The sequence below is a fragment of the Mercenaria mercenaria genome, chromosome 5 (assembly GCF_021730395.1).
Source record: "Mercenaria mercenaria strain notata chromosome 5, MADL_Memer_1, whole genome shotgun sequence".
NCBI classification, from domain to species: Eukaryota; Metazoa; Mollusca; class Bivalvia; order Venerida; family Veneridae; genus Mercenaria; species Mercenaria mercenaria.
The window spans coordinates 26,660,366-26,682,799 of record NC_069365.1 but is presented as its reverse complement, the minus strand read 5'-3'; the positions used below and the strand labels follow the sequence as shown (position 1 = coordinate 26,682,799).

The following is a 22,434-nucleotide window of genomic DNA, read 5'->3' as shown; positions in this document are numbered from 1 at the left end:
TTTTACAGCTGCAACTCAAAATGTGATATTGAGTCTTGCAAAATGTATGGTAAACTTTTATATATATTTCGTTTTCATGTCGTGTTGTTCGGGCGCCAAGGTCACTGGTACTATAGTAAATGTTGAGTTGATGTGAGAAAAACTAGTGTAAACAAATGGCCAATCGTCGAGGGAATGCTTTACAAAATCTATGAATGCAAACATGATTATCGCTCCAGTACTATAAATGTTTTCACAACGAAGAGACCGTTTCCTGTCGTTTTCCATTCAAGATACCAGTGACGTCATTACTGAAGCGTAAATTGGCCCGAAATCTACATGTTTATTGACAGGTACACTTTAATAGAGAAAATTTACACGAAATTACTGAGCTAATCTCGAAAAGTAAACAAAAATGGGTACAAATGAAAACAATGATCGATATATTTATAAATATAAAATTTCCTGTGAAGTTTGATAGTGGAGTTATTGTTAATGTGATATCAATGTTTACTGATACGGATATAGAAAATGAAACGCAGATAACCGATTAGTTCAAAGACAAATTGATACATATTAAATGACTGTCCTCTCGATTTGGATTATTAGATTGCTAAGTCAAGACTGAACTTTAATAAGGGCATGCATTGTGAGATAGCAGCTACAGGAACACCTCTTGGTGCCAAACTGTTTGTTTTATATATTAAGGGTACTATATACACAAATAGCATAAATAATTACTAGTTTGCACGAGAGTTAAAGGCACTATACTCATTCTGGCAGAAAACAAAACAACATAAAAACTATCTCAGGTCCCTATCGTAAATTGTCATATGTTCCATGTGTCGTCATAACCAAACTTTTAAATACCTCCGATTATAAAATGTTTGTTTTATATCAGCCACACATACTCCCAGGTATGTCAAGAAACCTTGCAAGTACCGTGTCAGTTTGACCGGAATGTTAATGTGCCTGTCAATGAAATGTGATAGCCAGGCAATGAATGCTAGGGACTCACCGTTCAACAGAATGAATAACTTAACACAGATGACAAATGACAAAGAACAAATACACTTATCCATCTTGACTTGATATGTACAGGAAGAGGCGGTAGAACTACAGTTATTACAGAATGACATCTTACCGCGTGAGAATTACTTTAAAAATAAAGTAACTCTTTGCAAAAGTCACGGCGTTACAACTTTTATGCACGCAACAGTTTGAGTTTGCTTAAGAGTGTAAGCTGGTATTATAAGTTCGTATTTTTATCGCAAATATTTGCATAGAGTATCTGTACAAACTGTAATAGATAAATTTGTCAACTCTGAAGTATACATAAAAGTTTAACCAGAACAATTATGTCCTTCAAAGATTGTTCTGTTCCGTTATCCATTGTATAACAAGATTTCTGTGTTTGCCTTTATTTACTGAAATAGTTTTGAAAATTGTAAACTTCTAACCTCCAAATGCAAACACAAAAAGTACAAACATTAAACAAACCATCGTATTTAGAAGCAGAAATATTGTAACAAATGTCTTCTTAAAGATATCAAATAAAGATTCAATTTCCGAAAACCTTCCTGTAGTAAGTGCCTTATTGCTTTTGGTCTTTAGCACGACTTTTCCTTGACTTTAAAGCTGCAATTCAAGCGATACTTAAAAGACTTGTTAATATCTGAACTAAATTTGTCTATATTTTATTGTCGTTATGTCAATACAATATTGCCAACTTCAGGAAATTAGTTTTCTATTAAAAATCAATGTATCTGAACAGTACGGACACGGTTATGCCATTACTTTTCCGTCGGAGTACGACCTGCATATTTTCCATTGACGTTTTCTTAATGACCAGAGTATATTCATATTAACAGGTGTAGAAGACATTGCATATACTAATTACAGCGTAATGAGAACAGACACATCCTCGTGTTATTCGTCATTATAAATTGTATGTATAGCTACCAAGTACGAGAACAGAGACAGATTACATTAAGCGCATGCAAAATATGCACAATTTATATACGTTTTGTAAGCCTTAATGACAAATACCAACTTGAAATCCTTATCCGGACTAATCTGAAGCAGCTAGTCGCTCTGTTTAGTATTATAAACTGTCCAAACATTTTCGAACATGTCGATGATGCTTCTTATGTTTTGGGTAATACTTGTAAGCTTTTACCGGAATTTGTTCTGTGCCGTTTAGAGAGTAGTTATTCCACTGATATTATAAAAATATGTGGCGGCATATCTATAAAGTTCAAACAAAAATGCTAATGCCTTGCGGGAGAAGCATTGCTGTTGACAACTGCACGGCAAAGTGAATACCAAATGTGTCAAATACGATGTTAAATGTGGGGTCAACAGAGGACGGACCAGCTGTCCTGTGCGAGGCAATATGATATATGACCAGACCCGAGGGTACGGTGTTATGTATCGCCGGCGTGTGTAAGATCAACTACCTGTCAGAATTACATGTGTATTCATTTGTTCATCATGACTCGAACTGAGTCATAACTAAAACTTGGAAGTAAGGCCCTGACTCTCTAGAGTACGATACATGCCAGGCAAATCTATAGAAAACTTTTTTACCTTAATAAGGTTTTTATAAGCAGTATTTACATTAGTTTGTTGCTATACTGGGTGTCTAATAGAGTGGAAACTTTGTTCCATCTGAGAATGCCACTGTATAAATAAAGGATAGACTTTCTACTGAAGTACGCTTACTAGTGGAGTGTAGCGGGTCGGAATTATATTTTGGCTTGAGGAAAAATATAACTGAATTGTTACTACTGTTTCTAAGATAATATCAAAACACTAAGGCTTATTACAAAGGATAGGTTTATTTTTCTCAATTTTGGTTTATTTCCAAAGTTATTTAGCTGGAGGTAAATTCTAGCGTTATGAAGCGGTCAATTCCGAGTTGATACGAATTAATGATATCTACAAAAGGGATGTTTTGTTTGCTTTCAAAATATCTCATTTATAGTAAAACGTGTATAACCGTTCGCCCTCGGTGGAATATTTTATTACCAGTATACGTTGTGTACGTAAATATATGAAAAAAAGGCGAGAGTTTATGATAATGGATTGATATATTGATACAAATCGAGCGTCTGAGTTTTATGCTCTAACATTTCGCTTTTCACCGGCAATAACCCCAGTTATCAAGCAAGTGTTCATACAACGCCTCAGCAACATCGACCTTTTTGAACTCGGCTTCTGAAGATAAATAACTTCTCATTTTGATAAAAATTTAACATTAAACGTAAGGTATGAACACCTGAAGCATGCAATTTCAATAAGCATGTATTTACTATAAACGTGAAATAACGCAGACAAAAGAAACGCATTCGAAATTGGGCGAAGATAATTATTTGCAACACGGTACTGACATATGCAATAAAACCTGTACAATGATCATTTTTTATCAAAAAGACGATCTAGATTATTATTATAATTAGCTTCGGTATGTATTAACATAAATGCAAAAGTGAAAAAAAACACGACAATTTTCTTAACTTTACGGGCGCTAACTACCGCTAAGTGACTGTTTTGCCAAGAGATATGAAAGTATAATTATACAAATTCTATTTTGGAAGTACCGCTGTACAAAGTGTCAAACAGCTGTATCTTTTTACTATACGTCTGTAAGATTTAAGATAATTTTGCATTAAGTTTTATTTCCTTATGAGTTTGTTGGCAGTTGTGCACCTTGTTACTGACCCAATGCAGTACATGACACAGCTAAATGCAAATGATTGTGTAAAATTGTCAAGTAATTTTGACACAGCCTTCTCCAAATCCTATTACGTATCTATTTTCACCCTAAAAACTGTCGAAAGGCTATATTCTTGCAGCCAGCTTGCACATTTCATAAGGATTTTTTTTATAAGTTTGAGACCTTTATTTGTTAGTTTATTTATGAGGGTATATCCTTACAGGTTGAGATGTGATAAGTAACATTAAGATCTATGATAAGTAAAAAGGACGCCACATTAAACAAAATTATTCACTGTGTGACACAATAAATTGTAAACCAATAGTCTGTGATCGCAAGTTTTTTTGCTATTATGCAAGTTAATTAGTTGGCAGTCGTAACATTACTCCATCGAATCTGTCTTAGAGCGGAACTGTGTCTAAGTTATGACAATCGGAAGATGCTTGAAATAAAACTTGATTCCATGCTCACAAAAATATAAAAGACTAGTATTAAATTCCAGGATGAGATACAGACATGTCATTGTACTTAATGCTGTAAATTTTGAATGAAACGTTTGACTAATGTTACAGTACAATAATTAATTGTATCTAAAAAGTTCGCCATAAATCATCGTTCATCGTGTTTTTGTTGTCGTAAAAAAGACCAATGTGTAATAAGTTACAAGTGTACCCTAAAGTAATACACCTTTGTAACAACCTCTAGAAAAAACTCCTATTTAAAACAAATATTTTAACATGTCTTGGATGTTATAGGCACTATTAAATGTGTCCAAAATGTACCTTTTATCAGATACGTGTAACAGTTGTATTAAATACAGTGAACACAGCAACTACTGTAATACATAAAAACAAACATAGCTGAGACCTCGCTCAATGACTTGCTCACTGGAAGATGGATTTCTGAGTAAAAGCGTAAGAACATCAAATCTGAAGTTTTTGCAAGAACTGAAACCTTTTCCAAGCAGTTAAGATTGCCAGCGGGGCTTACACCATCTATGTGCACGTGTTGTGTGCCTGATATGATAAAAACTAAGGACATTACAACAGTAACACTCACCTCTGGACTCCAGAGACACTGACCAGCTGTAGAATTTCGAGGTTTACTTCTCCATCTTTTCGGCAGTATTCGATGATGGGCAGAAGGCGATTTCGACTTTTGCATAGCTGGAGTAGAATGAAGAAATGAATGTGATAAAAATCCAAAATCGTCACCGTCCACGTCACTAACGTCAGAATCCAGTTCATTCTCATTGTCTTCGTTAAACAGTCTCAGTTCTCCCAAAGACTTGCTACGTTTTCGTAATTTTCCCGGATTTTGTACTTTCCCTGAGTTTAAGATAGGTTCGGTATTAACACTATTTGATTCACTAGAACTAAGGTCATTTCTAATACCTACATACCCGCTATGAATTGAAATTTTGTCTTCCGAGGAAGATTTGACATTGTTTTGTTTCTGTTTAAAGGCCTCGCCAATGTTTTCATAAATTCGTTTTAAGCTTCGTTTGGCCCAGGGGATAGATTTCCCGTCTACATCAACAGAATCAAGATCTGTCTCGTTAACTGAAACACTTCTGAGTGGTCCGCGAAACTTCCTGTGAGGTAGGGTTCTTGAACTGCCACCATGTTCTGCAATTTCGTCATTATTAACTTTAGGTGAATACAGTGAATTATGCTTTAAGTCAATCATTGACGAATGGTGTGTTAAAGGGTGATTTCTGAACGATCGTGGGAACACATAGCTCCGATCTAAAGTCACATATTCTTCTTCTTGCTCGGAACTGTCAAAATTGGAACTGGCCGTCGTTAGACTGTCGTCATCGTAGCTTGTGGCAAACCTATTCCGGTCACTGCCGTTAGACAGTCTGTCGCCACTACTAAGTCTATCATTACTTAGCCTATCAACACTGCTAGGTCTGTCCATGCTTCCCAGAGAGATAGGCGGCGAGTCGCGAGATTTCGACAACACCGAATCCCTACGAACAAATATATTATCCCTGACCTTCCCGGACATTGGAAACGTATTTAACATCCCATTTTGCCCAGGCGAGCCTTTGTGCGCTTCTGGTGAGGTCTGATGAATTTGCCAGATGCAACCATTCCATGACTGGCTTAAAGTGAGATTGTCAAGGGTTGGTCCTTCTATTTTTTGTTCTCCGTTTACAAGCAGTGGTCCGCGACCACCGTGCAATTCTCTTTCTCCGTTCACTAACATGGTTCCGCGATGGTCATGTATTTCACGCTCTCCGTTCACAAGATGAGGTCTGAGGCCCCTGTGGCCAGCCCGGGGGTCGGGGCAACGAGGCCTATCGCCGTGAACTGTCATATCTGACATCGGCGCTTCACTGAGAGAAATACGACCACATACATTGATTGCATTAGATGTATATTCCAAACTTCAGCTCGGGTAAATAAATTGAAACCCCTTAAAAACAGCCACTACAGTCGTTACTGTTTTGGATTCTCTATTTCTGGTTTTGTTATGGTTTCGCTGAGTTAATTTTCACACACTTTTTATACATAATATTATTATTCGAGTTTTCAGCTTTTATCTCCCTGTTATTTATACCTTAACAATGCAGTTTATCACAATATAGCGATTAATTTATTGTATATAACTCCAAAAGATGATACAGTATTTAAATTCTTCAGTTAAAACCACCGATATATTTCCGGTTATCTTTACAAATAATCCTTTGGGTATTTTAAACCGTCAAAAAATGAATATATTGAAATTTATCCGTGTACAATTTTTCACTGGATTAAAGCATTTAATTCTTCACGAGATAATCCTTTTCTCTGCCATGTAAGACACGTTTGAACTGCCCAAATAAGCTAATACAGTAAACTAGCATGAAAAGCTATTAAACCACTGCAATACACATTTAGTAGTTTCGACCGAGTTTCGGCTATCCATAAATTCGCGACACGAGTGGTTGACAAAGTGACAGTGGGCGGGCTTTTGACAGTCACGTGAGACGTAGTATTTATACGCCGTGGGCTATATTTATTTTAGTATGGTACGTTTTTTTAGGTCAACTGCATTCTTCTGATAAAAAACAGTTTTTATATGCAGAAGTAGTAAATAATTATTTTCCTGCTTTTTATAAATAAATGACTACAAGGTATGGTTTAAAAAGAAGAAGGGTTCATTTATACTGCCAGGCTATCTAAACATACCAAAAAATCGAATCGACTTTATTTATGTATAATTTTATTATCTATAGTTATCTATTAAAATGTAACTCCGACAAGAGATGGAAAATAATTCTTCTTATCTATAAATTTCACGCTCCAGATTTTTTTGATTTTTTAAAAAAATCTTTGTTTGTGTATCTATACTCTTTGTACGTTTACCTATTTACCTAAACCCTTTTCCGCAAATACTATACACTTTGATGTAGGGCTTCTTGATAAACATTATTAAGATTACAGAAAAAAGTAGCATTTAATATAAAATGTATATTGTGATTATTTAAGAACATTGTTAGCCATTTCTGTAATGTTTATTTTATAACCCTGTAAATGTATATTTTTACTTATTGAACTTATAATGAGATTTCATCTTAATGGAAAATCTTAATTTAAACAATTACTCTTCTTGACTCGAGGCATATTAATTCTAGTCTGAATATGGGTCGTTGACATCAATACAGACATGGCCGTAGGAGTTACATCCCTTTAAAACAAACCCGTCTGGGCTTCTCGTTAACTACTCCCGGCTGATGAAAAATTGTTTGATCTGTCAGGAATTTATAGTACAATTCTGCTCTCTATTACAAGAATGCTGGTCTAATTATTAATAGATCGAAGAGGAATTCCCCGAATTCCAGCCAATCAGCTTCATTAGAGAAGTGCGCGCGAATTACGTAAACACAGACTGGGTCAACGAACATATATCAGAAACTTGTACAAACTTTCTGACATTCATACCTCTACATCTGTTCGGTTATTTTTAGTTTTATTATGATTAGCAGAAGAGTAACAACAGTTCAATATACTACAATCTACAATAAGATCTATGTCAGTTTTGTTGGACAGAGAACAAGCAGAAAACTAGACTAACAACGCTTGTTGCGATCAAGTCATCTACACTAGTTTCTGTCGTCTTTAGATAGGCTCTTTTTAAATATAACAGAAATACTTTACAACTAATGCAAGTCAATCTGAAATCTTTGTGTGACTACAAACCAACATCGTCTAGTTTTTATTTGGCCACGAGATGTTCGTGCTGCGACTACTATTTTGATTAATAAAATAAAATTGAAATGAACACCAGCATTAATCATTGTTGATATAAAGTTAAGTGTTATAATCATGTATTTCATTTATAGTTGGCAATATTTAGACGACTTATAAAATATATTAGTATGGGAAGCAGAATGATTTATATGTACACTTTCATTTTTCAAATATGCGTAATTTTCACCAAGTCAGAATCGAGACATTGTCAATCCATCATCAAGAGCCCTAGTTTCGAAATCAGCAAATAGTGTTCAGGTTACAGAACACAATCGTTTCACCTGAGGTGAGTAGAGAAGTACGCGTACGTGCGCGCTTCTGTTTGAAGTGCATTGTAAGTGTATTTTGACATTTTGCTGGAATGAATTAACGAAGAAAATTGTATTCGGCGAAGTAATGTTGTCGTCTTGTAAGATTTAAGATTACTCTTCTAAATAATAGAAAGATTTAAAACATAAAATCATGGGTCTAGCTTTTCAACATTGTACATATTATATAGAATATACTGGGATATGATTGTGTTTAGGCCTAACATGGTTACTATACAGAAGAACCAACGTGGTTCAAGATTTTTTTTTGCACAAACACTCAACTGTTTAAAGTATGTACAAACACTCTTTACTTCACGTATCAAATGGCCCTTATGACGAAAGTAACATTTTAGCTGTAAAAAAATACACAAAACTCATAACTTATTTGAATTCCAACTGAAATAAGGTCGATTTATGCTTTCAATAATTTGAAGGTTTTATACCTGTTTTCAGGACTATGATACTTTAAGCATGCTGAGTCATGTTATTTTTGAAGGTTCCTATATATCTTGTTACTTCTTGTTGAAATGATAACCGACATTTGCTAATTATGAGAGATGTTTTGGAAAGCAATATTTTGACAGAATGTTGCTTAGACGAGAAAGAAAAGTGCTTGTGTTCGAAACAGAAGCTTGAAATTTGACTGTTTTTAAACTTTTTTGACACAACTGGGTCAGTATAACAATAGTTATTTAGAACAGGCAATAATTGCCAAGCAGTAAACCGCATTCCAAATGTTGCTAAAGAAACAATAAATCAACACTTAATGATGAACAGCTTATATAAAACACACAAAGGCATCACTTTGCATGTGCCTCTTCCGGGAAGTTTCACAACAACAAAAAATGCACCGTGCATTTATGAGTAGTAAATATTGCAATTCTGTAGTTTGTTATGTGTAAGTGTGGCTAAACCATAGTTTATATGTGGTATAACCAAATATATGCAGAACATATTGTAAAACCCGAATATATCGACCAGGTATTATTAGTTACACTGCTTGTTGGTGACAAGATACGGGATATACGCTGTCGAGGAAATCCATATCGCCCTCGCCTGATATGGATTTCCTCGACAGCGTATATCCCGTATCCTGTAACCAGCAAGCAGTGTAACGATTTTATCTTGCTGACTACCCTTTACTTACATACTATAATCTAATATTTTGTAAATTATACTAGCAGGATATGGAATATATCCTGTCTCCACGTGACATCTATTGACCAATAGAAATGCAAGAAACTTGTAGGAGGCAAGATAAATGGAAATGCTAAGTGTTGTCCTTATTTGTATGTTATCTTTATTCAAGCGTTAAAAGACAAGCACTTTTCGATCTTCATTAAAAATTTTACTAAAATCTGTATAGAAGGAATTATTACATTTATTTTTAGTGTAATAAAGTGACATCTTTTACCAATGCAATGGAAATTTTATAAAACTTAATATTACGTTTGGCTGCATTAGAAGCTGTGTATATATCCATTCAGATTTAAATTTACAAGATATGAAATGAAAAGTAAGACCTTTACTGTTTCAATATGATTGACTACACAATGAATGTTGATTTTTCCGTTTTGACATGTACCTTGCATTATGTAACATACGCGCAGCTCCTGTTACCAGACATTCGAGTTTTTTTTTACCGCACCAGAACCTGGTGGTTTCTAAGGCCAATGAACGGTTTGACGTCAATTGTTATAGCCTGGTCATTCCGTGGCAGTAACTAACCAGCTTTGTTTAACTTTGAGCCTAAAATAGCTGATTATTTATATTCTGGCTCCACTTCGTAATGTAATAAATCTCCGCTAATAAAAACATATATCAGCATTAGTATCATACAACTGCTGGGAATGTAGTTCTTGTTATATCGAAGACAACGTAGATCTTCCCTTGTGTCATCATTTACATGAGTTATTTGATCAAGGTAGCCACTGGATTTATAGAATCATGGGGTTACGATCGAAAAATATTCAATTATGACTTTACGGCTGATGTTTGAAAAGAGCAGATTCCACAGTGATTCATATGACGCACCGTTAACAGTTGCGACCCATGCTAAAATTCTTTCTTTTTTTCCTACAAATATACTCATACTGTGTTCTTGATAAAAGTATCAAAAAATCAATACGCGTAAAAATAAACTTGTTGAGGGTAGTGGATTTTTTATTTGAAACTGAAATTGCTGGGTATCTTTGCATGATAAGCCATTGAATGTCGTAATATTTATGATATAATTTTGACGTTTGCGGTTAAGTTAAACACAATATGAAGGCTTTACGCTGATGTGTTTTGTACTTTTCATCTAAAATAGTACAAAAGTAAGACATGCTGGATTTGAAAGTGATTTGCTGATAATATTTCGCTCTTTTGACTCTGTGTTTGCAGATTCTGCACAAGCATCGAAACTAGTTAGCATTAACACTTATATGACCTTCACGATCATCTATGAATGTTTATAGAATAAAATTGCATTTAAATGCTTGAATCATATTCAAAGTGCATTTTTTCAGAATCAAATTATGTGCTAGTAAATTTCAACATTTTATGAAGTCGAGGTAGCTGCTAGCTGGACGGAAGAAATGGTCTGAAGGGAGGAAGGAACTGTTAGACGACTGGAATAAATTACTAGAAGAGAGATAGAAACGACCAGCTAAGAAGAAAAGATGTCGAAAAACAAGAAGACACTGCTTGAAGGCAGCAACTGTTAAATTAGGAAGAGGTGTCTGTTAGGATACATGATTATTCTTCAGGAAGGAAGGAAGTTACTGCTAGAAGGAAAGAATGCTAGAAGAGATGAAGAAACGGTTGGAAGGGAGGAAGTAATTTATAGAATGGTAAAAAGAATATATGCAAGAAGACAGGATGATACTTCAGAAAGGGAGGCCGTTACTGCCAGACCGTATGAAGAAAATGCTCGACGGCAGGACAAATGCTAGAAGGTAGGAAGAAACGGCTACTGGCAGAAGGGCATATGATCTTGACTGTATTGAAATAGTAACGTATCTTTTTAAAGTACACTATTAAGAGTAGAACTAGATGAACTACAAGGCCTGATTTAAGTGTACGTGCACTTACTAAACCAGATACTGGAAAGTACTTCCCATGTTGTCTACCAATGTTAAGAATACACCCAGCTAATTTTGTAAAAATTGCTCTCTTCGACTTTCCAAGGTCTATTTTCAATGTTTCACAGTCACTTGAGAATAATTTCTGACAATTTTCTACACAAAAAAAAGCAAAAGCCAGCTTGCAAGAGAGAATTCCTGTCAAGAACAGGTTACAATGCCAGCAACCTGCATCGAGCTCAAGGTCTTTAATTTATTATTTCCCTGAATGTGCACCAGTTAATCTTTTGAACAACGGCACATTAATTATTTTTTGTTGATTACATAGACTGTCAGCAATTTGCAGAAAAAGACAATTCTGAGATAGAGGAAAGCACTCATGTTGGCCCAGTTACCCGGTTCTATTTTGTTGTCTAGACTAGGTACAACATCGTCGTCATGGAAATGATGACGTCATTCACAATTTCAATTACTTCCTCGTAACAACGTTTTGTACCTTTAATCAGAAGAGTAGAAACCTGTTATGATAACAGGAACATGCTTGCTATCTATCATCTATTCGTAAATGCTTCAGCACGAAGAAATTGCAAGCAGAAACTGTCTTCAAAAGAAGAAAGATTTTTTTTCCCGAGAACGTCAGCTGCTGAAGCAAAACCTGGCAGTATGGTGCGGACTGAAACTGCACGATAAAGATAATAAATCGAATTTACAAAAAAACAAAAAACAAAAAAAAACAAAGAAAATCTTTGTTCTGGTAGAGATCTGTGTTCGATTTTTAAAGAATTAATTGGAATTTTTATTATTCGCCCTTGGCAAAGATTAGGATAAGAGATTCTGTACAGACTTTGCAGGTTCTTCATTTTTTTCTGCACATGTAACATGTGTGTCGGGCATGTCCTATAGTGCTCATATAGACTTCTTGTATATGTTCGGTTTAAAGCACTGCTGCGTTCTACATGAAGACTTCGGATTCCTGACGCAAAAATCGGCGTTTCTGGCACGTCGGTAGTACCATCGGTCGTGGCAGCTTATTAATATGGGTGAACCCTGCCTTATACAAACTCGTAACGAAAAGTTATTCAAAACCGGTGACCTGATTTGACTGCTACAATTTTATTAAAGACCATTCCTTCAATTATGTATTATTCTTACGAAAAACTGCACGATTTCCTTGAATCCGCAAGCAAGATTCAAATTTAAATTTGTTTCCGCTCATATATTTTACGTAAAACTATTACATTTTTTTACTTGTTTGTTCATAAAGTAAGTGCATAGGGACCACTAAACTTATTATAACAGTAAAATAATTATGCGCAGTTCGTCAAATTTATTTTGGCACACGCAATTTAAATCTTATCAATGAAGTGCGATTGTGCCCATGCAGTTCCCATCCCTGATGATTAAAGATTGTAAAAAGCAATGAAAGTGATCTGTCAAAGATGTAGACACGTGTAGCCAGGGATCTTGTCCTTAAAGTGACGTAAGCAGTAGAAAATTGAGCCAAAATAGTGATCGTATCAGAAACTTCTTTGTCAGTTTGTTGATGGAAGAAAACAAAGCTCATTGTGTTTTAAATGCTGTGATAAATTGTTGCGTGTTTAGATGTTTTTGTATTAGTTTCACTTCTAATTTATTCATTTATGTTTTAAAAGTACTGAATTTAATTCCTAACAGTGTTGTGAGTTTTACACAGACACCGCCTTTGACAATATTATCTAGAAAATTACTAATGTCGGCAGTACTCTTAACAGCATTTACCTTCCACAAATTATAACATTACCATTGGTTATAGGCGATTACTTGGTGACCACCTACATTTCTGTGGAGGGTCAGCAGATTTTCATGTTGATTTAGGCTTAAGATAAATGGTTGATTAAAAATTCTAATATGATTGTTTCTGTTAAAACACGCTTACGTTAAAATGACGCCACGTTAACGAGTTGTGACGTCAATGTATTGGTGCGACCAAAAAAGAGCGATGCTATATTTTAACTACTGTCTTAGATTATGATCATATTAGAATGGAAATAATGTATAACAACATCGTGTTTTACTCAAATTAATACACTCAAAATCGGTTATACGTTTCCAGAATAAGTCGTGAAATCATTCCGCGGACTTATAACCACTTGTCGTGATTTAATAACGTTAAAACACGATTTTTCTTTACATTATTTCTTAAATCAATCATTTGGATTTTAAATATTAAAAAATAAATCATTGATCTATAGAATAATTTCTTCGTACATGACTGGATGACCTTATAAAAGAAAAATAGAAACATGTTTTAACGATGTCACATTTGTACACAAACTACTTTCAGCTGAATATATCATAAGGCCCGAAATTCGAACTGCGCTTTGGTTTGCAACAATTTCTTTTATTCTAATCATTTGAGACACGATGTCCTAGATTTTATTAACAAATTAAGTAAAAATCAAGGTGGTTTTCAAGAAAAATTAGGATGTTTAATGACTGCATTTATATTAAGGGAAAGTATTTTATACAGCAAAGAGAATCACAGTAAATTGTACGTTTGCTTCTTGGACGCCAAGCAGGCCTTCGATAGAGTCTGGCATGATGCGATTCTTTTTAAACTGATTGTAGCAAACATTGACCCGACGGCCTTTCTTTCATTTGTCAGCTTGTACACGAACACGAACATGACCAGCTGTGTCAGAAGTCACGAATTTAGGTCCGAGTGGTTCTGTGTTGGACAGGGTACGCGTCAAGGCGGGAAGAGCTCGTCTTTGCTTTATCTTTTATTTATAAATGGGCTTATACAAGAATTAGAGAACAGTAATTTAGGATTCTCCATATACAATATGAATATTTCCTCACCGACAGTTGCAGATGATATGGTACTCATGTCGTATTCACAAGCTGGACTCAATGGAATGCTGCAAATCTGCCACAATTATTCGCGTAGGTGGCGATACGAGTATAATCCAGATAAGTGTGGTATAATTGTTTTTAATGAAAGCAAATGTAAAAGCGATATACCAAGGCGTTGGTTTTTGGGTGAGAAACAGATACTGGAAACTGAGTCCTATGTTCATCTTGGTATTAACACAGACAGTTTACTATCCAGTAAAAGTAACATGTATAATGCGGGTGTTAAACTACGTGGTACCCTGCTCAGTATATCTAACTGTGGTTTAAATGCTGATGAGTTAAATCCAACAACGTGGTATTCCATCTATAGATCAATTGTCATTCCGAAAGGGATGTATGGATGTGAGCTTTGGAACAATTATGCTCCGTCTGATCTGCTGCAGCTTGAACGATCACACAGATTTTGTATCAAATATGTTCAACATCTTTCCGCAAATATGAACACTAATTTTGCTTTAAGGGCCATAGGTTCCCATCCTATTGATTGCGAAATTGATTATAGAAAGCTGCAATTTTTAGGACAGTTATGTCGGCTTCCTACACAATACAATGCAAAATACTTTTTTAACAAGAGACTATTCAGCTTTTTAAATTGTGATATGCAAATGCATGGATTTGTACCAGATATATATAAGATATTGCAGAAGTATAATCTTTTAGATTATTTGACAGAGTATAGTTTATCGGGTATGTTCCCAAGTAATTATCAGTGGAGAAATATTCTTCGTGCGGCAGTAATTGGTCAAGCAAAATGGAATATGATTTTAAACTTGACTGCAAAATACCCTGACGTTCGGACGGAGTTAACAGTAAACATTGAAGGAAGCTGTGAGTTATGGAAATTTAGTAAGACCAATCCGGTGTTAGCACCATACTGTACTTCTGTTGTAAATGCCATGGGACTGTTTTATTCTCGCGAATATCCACAAGTGTGTCAAAAGTGTAACAGACTAGTCACTGATTTGCTAACACACAAGATATGTTTTTGTACAGGAAATAATGGCGATAGGCTTAAGTTGTGGCGGTATATTTTTCTTACGAATGGACAAGACTTTTATACTCATTTGATTGTATCAAGCCCCAAAGAGCAGGTCAAAATCTTGTTGTTCGACCTAACCTCTGTATTGGCAACAAATGAGCATGTTCAAAATATATATTATTTGAGGAATATTTTAATGTTGTTGCACAATATTTTAAAGGTATTTTAATATACAATGTACATGATAAACTGTTATGTAATAGGTAGGATGTGGTAAAATTGCACTAGTTTCTAAAACTCTAAAACTCTTATGTTTCATTTCGGTAAGGGTTTCCATGATGCTTCTTGCAATTTTACAACTGTGTGATTGTAGGCTTATAAATGACACAGATTCATAATGCCCTCATGTGAATGATATAAGGTGAGAACCAGTCTTTAAGTAATGGCAAGAATGTCTATACCTCTAATTTTCGTTTCGGTAAGGGGTGTGGATGATAGTGCCTAGAGTCCATACATACAACATAATGGGTATTAATGTATTGTTTAATGGTTTATATATGACTAATTATAGATAATGTTGCTCTCAATGTATGTATACAGCAAGTAATATCAAGGTAAAAGATTGTAAAACCGTACTTTTTATAGGCGTTCAGTGATATGTATGAACGAAAGAAACAAAAGATCACTGAGATATATATAAATGTCTGTATAGCTTTTAGAAATGTGTAAATATTTGTGTATTTCTGTTTATATATGTTTCTGTATATACATATGTGCTATGTTTTGTGTATGTAATCTTCATTATTGGAGGATAATAAATAATAACCTACATTGTCCTATGTAAGCATCATCTCGGGTACTTTTTTTATTTTGTTTGTCCAAATAATAGAACAGAAGTGTTCAATAAAACAGTTATAAATTATGTATTTATATCATCTCCGTGACATTATCTTAGGTAACACAGCGGTCCGGGAAATTACATTCTATAACCCTAATAATATCATTGGGAGATTACCGGAGATAAAATCTCGGAAAAAGGCCTCATCATCTAGTTATATATAGACTTATCATTCGTGTATCAGTGGATTTACGGTCATGATTGATTGTTTAGACTTTCCTCTGATTTTTACCCGCGTTCAGGGTTCTTTTAGTAGTTTGACAAAATGCTTAGTAAACGGTTCACAAAACGCTATTTTCGTAAATTCAATGAATGCAATTTTACCGCATATTGTTCTTAAAATGAATTGATTTTGCCGCGGTATATTCCCCTCTTTAAGTATTCAAATGTATTTTAAGTTTCTGTTCACCTTTAGCCTGCCCTCCTTTAACTAGGAAAATAATGTTGATTGTTTTTCCCGTTTTTTTTTTCACAGGTACGTATCATAGACATTTAACGCATAATTACGTGTTTCATTTACGCATCATTCGATTTTTATAAGCATGTAAACAGTTATGCGATCGTTTGCAAAAGTAAACGCCCTCACCGACCCACCACCAAAAGCAAACAAAGAACGAACTAAGATACTAACGATCAAAATTTTTCTGAACATGACGAAGTTATTCAATCTTTTAACACTCAGCAAAGCCCCTAAAATATTTGAGCCGACTATGTCCATTTTATATGCCATCAGGCCAACATAATTATTTCGTATTATATAGGAAGTAGTAGTTGTTTTGAAATGCAGACATCGAAAATAATAACATACAGTATGGAATTCAGCGAATTCTTGAAATGCGAAGAACTTCGTTAACTCTTTAGTCTTGCCATTTCTAGACAAATTAATTTGTCCTGTTGGAGTCGGCTTCTCTAATTTACCTCCCTGACTTCGGGTATTTTTATTCACAAGTAGCCAATATGCACGAAAGTTCGAATAATTGATATAGTATGGTTTATATTCTCTTCACCTGTGGATATAAATATATCATACACACTGTGCTGGCGCGTGCTTTCCACGCTCCGCGCGCGCTGACTCATCGCTCAATTGTTTACTGTATGTACAAACTCAGCTGCCGTATTGTGGTAATCTAGATAAGCGATGATTGCCTCTCCAGAAATACTTTCGCCGGTATTGTAACGGAACAAGAGGTGTGAATTATCAGATTCCATACATCAGATAGAAACCATGATGGCTTCAGTAACATGACGTCTGCCCTCGTGGTCCAGTTCCTCACATATGCAGCTGTCAGTTGTTTCGAAAGGGGGAACGAAATACTGTGCCTGCATCTACGTGTTTTACAATTCACTTTCTTAATCAGACAAAAATCTCAATATAAGATTATCCATAGTAACCTAACTTTTTTTCTACACAATGGTAACAACACATGCTGACACATCAGCGCAAATATTTTATTCCGATGCATATTTTTACTTATTGCGATGAGGTGACAATATATCATATGCCAATCTGTATCACATCTTGTTCGGACCCGGCCTTTGTAACTACGGGGCAGTTATTCATAGAATTTTTAACCAGATCCTTTTTTTAAAAAAAAAAAAAAAAGTTTCACCAGATCTAACTCAGCACCTGATATTTGCAAATCAAACCACTTGTTCCATGTCTCATTTTTTGTTTGTTTCTTTTTTGCTTCGTTTTGATTTTATCATTTTTTATGAGAATATCAGCAAAAAAATGAAGAAACTTACAGTGAAAAACGTTGATCATGTAAAAAATTAAGGTTAACTCTAAGGATAATTTAGTTTTATATGCGACAAAACTTTAGCAAAAAAGTCTCTGTTTTCTTATAAATGAAATCAGCTTTAGTTTGAAAAATTAAACATTAATGTGTGTTTTTTAATCATTAAGATATGACTGAATGACTATCTTTTATCATTTCATATTATGATTTTTGTTAAGATTAAGAATAATATGTTGTTCAAAACAATGAGGAAACTTCCAATCTGAACTTTGATTGATTCTAAATATATCCAAAAATATCAAGAAGTGCTGTGTTAGAAAGTATAGACTATTTATTGATGTATATTTTTGTAAACAGATTTAAAGTTCTTCAAGAAGGCAGTGCGTTTCCTGGTCTACCGCAAGTCATGCCAGTCTATAGTTGTCGTAGTGGAGGTTCGTCAATCCAAAGTATGATAGTCCTTGTCAAATTTCAACTACAATAGATTCTCCATATTTTCCATATTTTTTTACACTCAGTGCACATGGCCAGATAAGCCATATTGGACCTATATTGGACAGGTGAAAACGGACGTGACAGGTTCGATTCCAGCCAGGGACGTACGCTACTGCGATCTGAAACCCAGGTAACAACCAGAGTTCCCTGTCGGTACATGTCCAGTGATTGATGACACATTCGCCTAAATAACTAAGAATACAAAGGCGTAGAAAAAGATCGTATTTCAATTATTAAGATATATACATGCTACTTATTTCCAGTTTATTTCTTTCAATCTTTTATGTAAGGTTAAAGAACATTTTCTTTTATCGAGTAATACACTGCATCGTTTTCTCTTTTAAGATTTCCAGGAAATAGTACCCTGTTACATGTAATTATGTTTTCAACAGGACACGAAACACTCTCATGACATCATACCTAAATCATATCTAATCTGTTGTTTATGGAGAAGATCAGGCAGGTGAAATGATCAAAGAAGAAATTTTGATCTCCCTTCAAAATTTTATCTCTTTATTGCAGCATGTTATGAAGAATGAGAGTAAATTACCCACGGATATTTACACACGAATATTACTGAAGCTCCAAATCACGTTTTTAAGACAACTAATATGAAATGTAATCCTTTCATATGAAATCTAATCTCAAATTTAATGAGTTTCAGACGTCTAGGGAAAAATTAACTTTTCATGAAAACCCCTTCTACAGAAGTGACTTCATTGTTAATTACAAAAGTTGCAAGGGCTAAGGCGCATACAAAGTTACATATATAATTATACCCTCGTTGAAAATGCAAAGCATTTCGATAGAGAAATAACCCTGTGAAAGAGACGGTATATAAAACATGTAACGATGGTAATAAACGAAATATTAGGCAATAAAGTGTTTCATATTTCTTATTGCTTATCATTTTCAGATACCATCTATATAATGCATTTATCTCAGACGGGTAAACCTTTTTACTAGAGATTTTACAATAAATGGTCAGTGATTACTTTTTCAACAAAAACATGTGTCAGATGTTACTATAATAATGTAAGAGGGTATCGGACCAGCCAGAAAAAGTTGTTCATATACAGTAACAAAGAGTTTAAATGTGAAAAAACATACCTTTTTCAGCGTCTATCGCTTTCATATGGCCCATTGGGTTGAGTTTTCACGGAGACCACAATATAGTTGACATTCCAGTTTAAAGTTTCCATTCATTTGAATAAACACAAAATTTATTTTTGCACGATAATTTTACAACCATTAAATCACATGTTAATTGCTTATCTGAATTTTATCCACTTGCACGTGCAAACATTTATACAGAACTCAGCTGGCCTGTGACATGGCTCTACATAGCTCCTAAAATTGTTTATTTCTGCCACCACATAATCTAATTTGTCACTGGAATACTTAGACCTCGTTATTTCCAAGACAGATGTTACAATTTGATTCTAACTTTCAGAATGAAAAGAAATCAGATTTTTTTTGAAATCCTTGGCAGCAGAAAGGAATGCTTTTATTTAATAACTTCACACACATTCCGTTACAACAACAAGCTGCTGTTTCATTGTTATAGTTTTGGAGAGAAGTTTCTACTATAAATTTTCAGGCATAGAATAGGAACTTTTTTTCTGGTAAGTTACCAAACTTTTGCTTCCCAGCTCGTTAAGGCTTATCACGGAACCAGTAACGGTTCTATTCCGCCTTACCTGTACTGGTACCAGTACGATATCTATATCAGTATTTATTATAATGTACAATGTTGGGTACCAGCTAATTATTCCAGGTAGGTTCAGTGTTCTGTGGGAGATATTGTCACGTGGTTCTGACATATTTGGGTCGTAGAGATAATCCCGACTTACCTGTGGAACTCTGTACGTGGAATGCACGTTCAAACGTGCAGTCAGTCAGTGAGAGGGATTAGAATAATGATACACACAATCATGATGAAGTTTGTGACGACTTCTGTTCAAAAGGTGATATTTTCTGTAGTCCTGATATAGCGGAGTGCTTCCGTTTTCCTGTTATGGAATCAATACATAGACTTATTTGTACACGTTAGACGATAATAATAATAATAATAATAATACTAACCAGTTCATAAACAAGGACACATCTGAATTTAGAGATTGTCTTGTAAAACGATATTCAAATGGAACGTTAGAAGCTTTGACATTTTTTTTCTAACTTTGCACTGATGTGGTACACATCTATTAACTTTGAAAGGTTAAATGGACACAAAAGCAGAATCACTGACTTTCCGCCTGCCAGCTTGATGGCCTCTTCGGGTTTCGAACTCACAATGGTATAGGGGCAAATGATTCGAAGTCAGCGTTAACAAGTCGACAACGGATTTGAAATCCAAAGAGAATGGTAGATTTAATACTGCTTACGTACATTGCCCCAGGTCTATAATATACGATCAACGCAAATTCTTGCGTATTGCTTCGAGTCTTTGATACGTACAGTCAACTCAAAACTCGCATGACATGTATATTGCCATAGTTATAAGCGTAGGCCTACATGACTTGTATATTGCCATAGTTATAAGCGTAGGGTAAACTGATCGTGAGTCGGACACATGATTGAGTCTCGGCTCGTTCCTATGTTACCTGCTGAAGCCATGCTCCCGCGCATATTGTTGGTACCCTTTATAATATCTCTCAGGCGCTTTTCTGACGTTTTTCTATTGGTAAATACGTTATAACTAACAGAAAAAGCGTCTAGAAGACAATAGGCCAAATTCGATCGCGAGTCGGACGAAAGTGATCTTGACTCGGACAGATGCAACAAACTTGTAAAAACTGCTTCAGAGCATTATATTATCTACTTTAAACAGTTAAAAGACTTATAATGACGCTAATTTAAGTGTACCTTTACTTGACATTGACATTGACGATACGTTGTGTTATATCATCAATTCGATCCAACGCATTGAAACAACCTGGAAAAAGTTACTTATTCGCCTCCGTTATTTAATGGTTAAGATCGTGTTATTTGTCTCAATAAAGGGTCAAAATTTCTCATTACTTTATTAATATTAGGATCAATGGTAACTTATAACTTGCATGGGTGCACAACTCTTCATGCTGAGTAACAATCCTATACAGTTTCAAGACCTCAGGTTAATTTGTAAGCTACATGCAAGTATAGTTTCGGATGGGCGAACGGACACACGTGAACGGACAAAGGTAATTCAATCTAAATATCCGTTGGTGGGCTACAAAAAAAAGAAGAAGAAAAAAAAAAAAAACAGACATTGTTTCTGAAATGTACTCAAACAAACTCCATTGTCGACAATTATCGACAATAGTAATCGACAACATGCACAACATCTTGTCTTTCTAAGGGGATCAATACACTAAGGACACATTGTTTCGAATTGTAGCCTAGTATCAGAGAGTTTTGAATTAAAGTAAACCCAAAGAAACATGTGCAACAGTTGTTTATAATCCTTTTATCATTAATTTGAATAATATGTATTAGCCCAGTTCATATTGCTTTCTCGAGGCATGAAACACATGTGTATTGATTTCCCGCCAAAATATAATGCAGAGCATCGGCAATAAATTCTTTTTGTGCTCAGAGTTCAGGATTTTGTTTATTGTTTCTGTATTTCAAGTCGTGAAACTTGAGATTCTGAGCTATTTTCATATTAACATCAGATAACTTGGCGACATCATATACAAAATTTTAAATGGCGGCATCCGTAACGATTTTTTCGGTGGCAGCGCCTACACGCACGAATATAATTGGGGAGGTATATTGAACGAATAAGAAAGGTTATCCTTCTCAGGGCCAGAAATGGACAAAAAATATTAGTTCCTGCTGTAATTTCTCTTTTGATCCATATTGATCTGAAAAGGGAGCAGACCTTCCGCAAACACAATATCCGTCACGAAATGCACGTGATTCTTTCCCGCCAAAATTAAAATGTGTCCACAGCGTACTTTTTTAGCAATCAGAACTTATAAAAAAATCCGCCGAGTGGAATAAAAAATCGGCGCGCGCTTTTTGAGCGGGTAGGTCGGGAGACAGTAGCAAACGGACCTAATTTTTATTTCGGTCTGACGCCTGATGCGCAGGTCATTTCATTTACCATAGGTCTTTGTATTATTTGCAT

The 22,434-nt window shown here is 35.0% G+C and overlaps 1 protein-coding gene across 2 annotated transcripts in view; it reads right to left on the bottom strand.

The window, feature by feature from the left end:
* Positions 1-19,939, bottom strand: part of LOC128556942 (rho GTPase-activating protein 6-like) — a 58,760-nt gene extending 38,821 nt beyond the window's left edge. The window contains exons 1-2 of one of the 2 annotated variants that reach the window (XM_053543006.1): positions 19,431-19,939; positions 4,757-4,863 (exon numbers count right to left, since the gene is read on the bottom strand). In XM_053543006.1, coding sequence (XP_053398981.1) covers positions 4,757-4,863; positions 19,431-19,464 — 141 coding nt within the window. In that variant the 5' untranslated portion in view covers positions 19,465-19,939. Of the gene's footprint in view, positions 1-4,756; positions 6,595-19,430 lie in introns of those variants that run through there. The other variant, XM_053543005.1, reaches the window with a different exon arrangement.
* Positions 19,940-22,434: the final 2,495 nt, after the last annotated feature.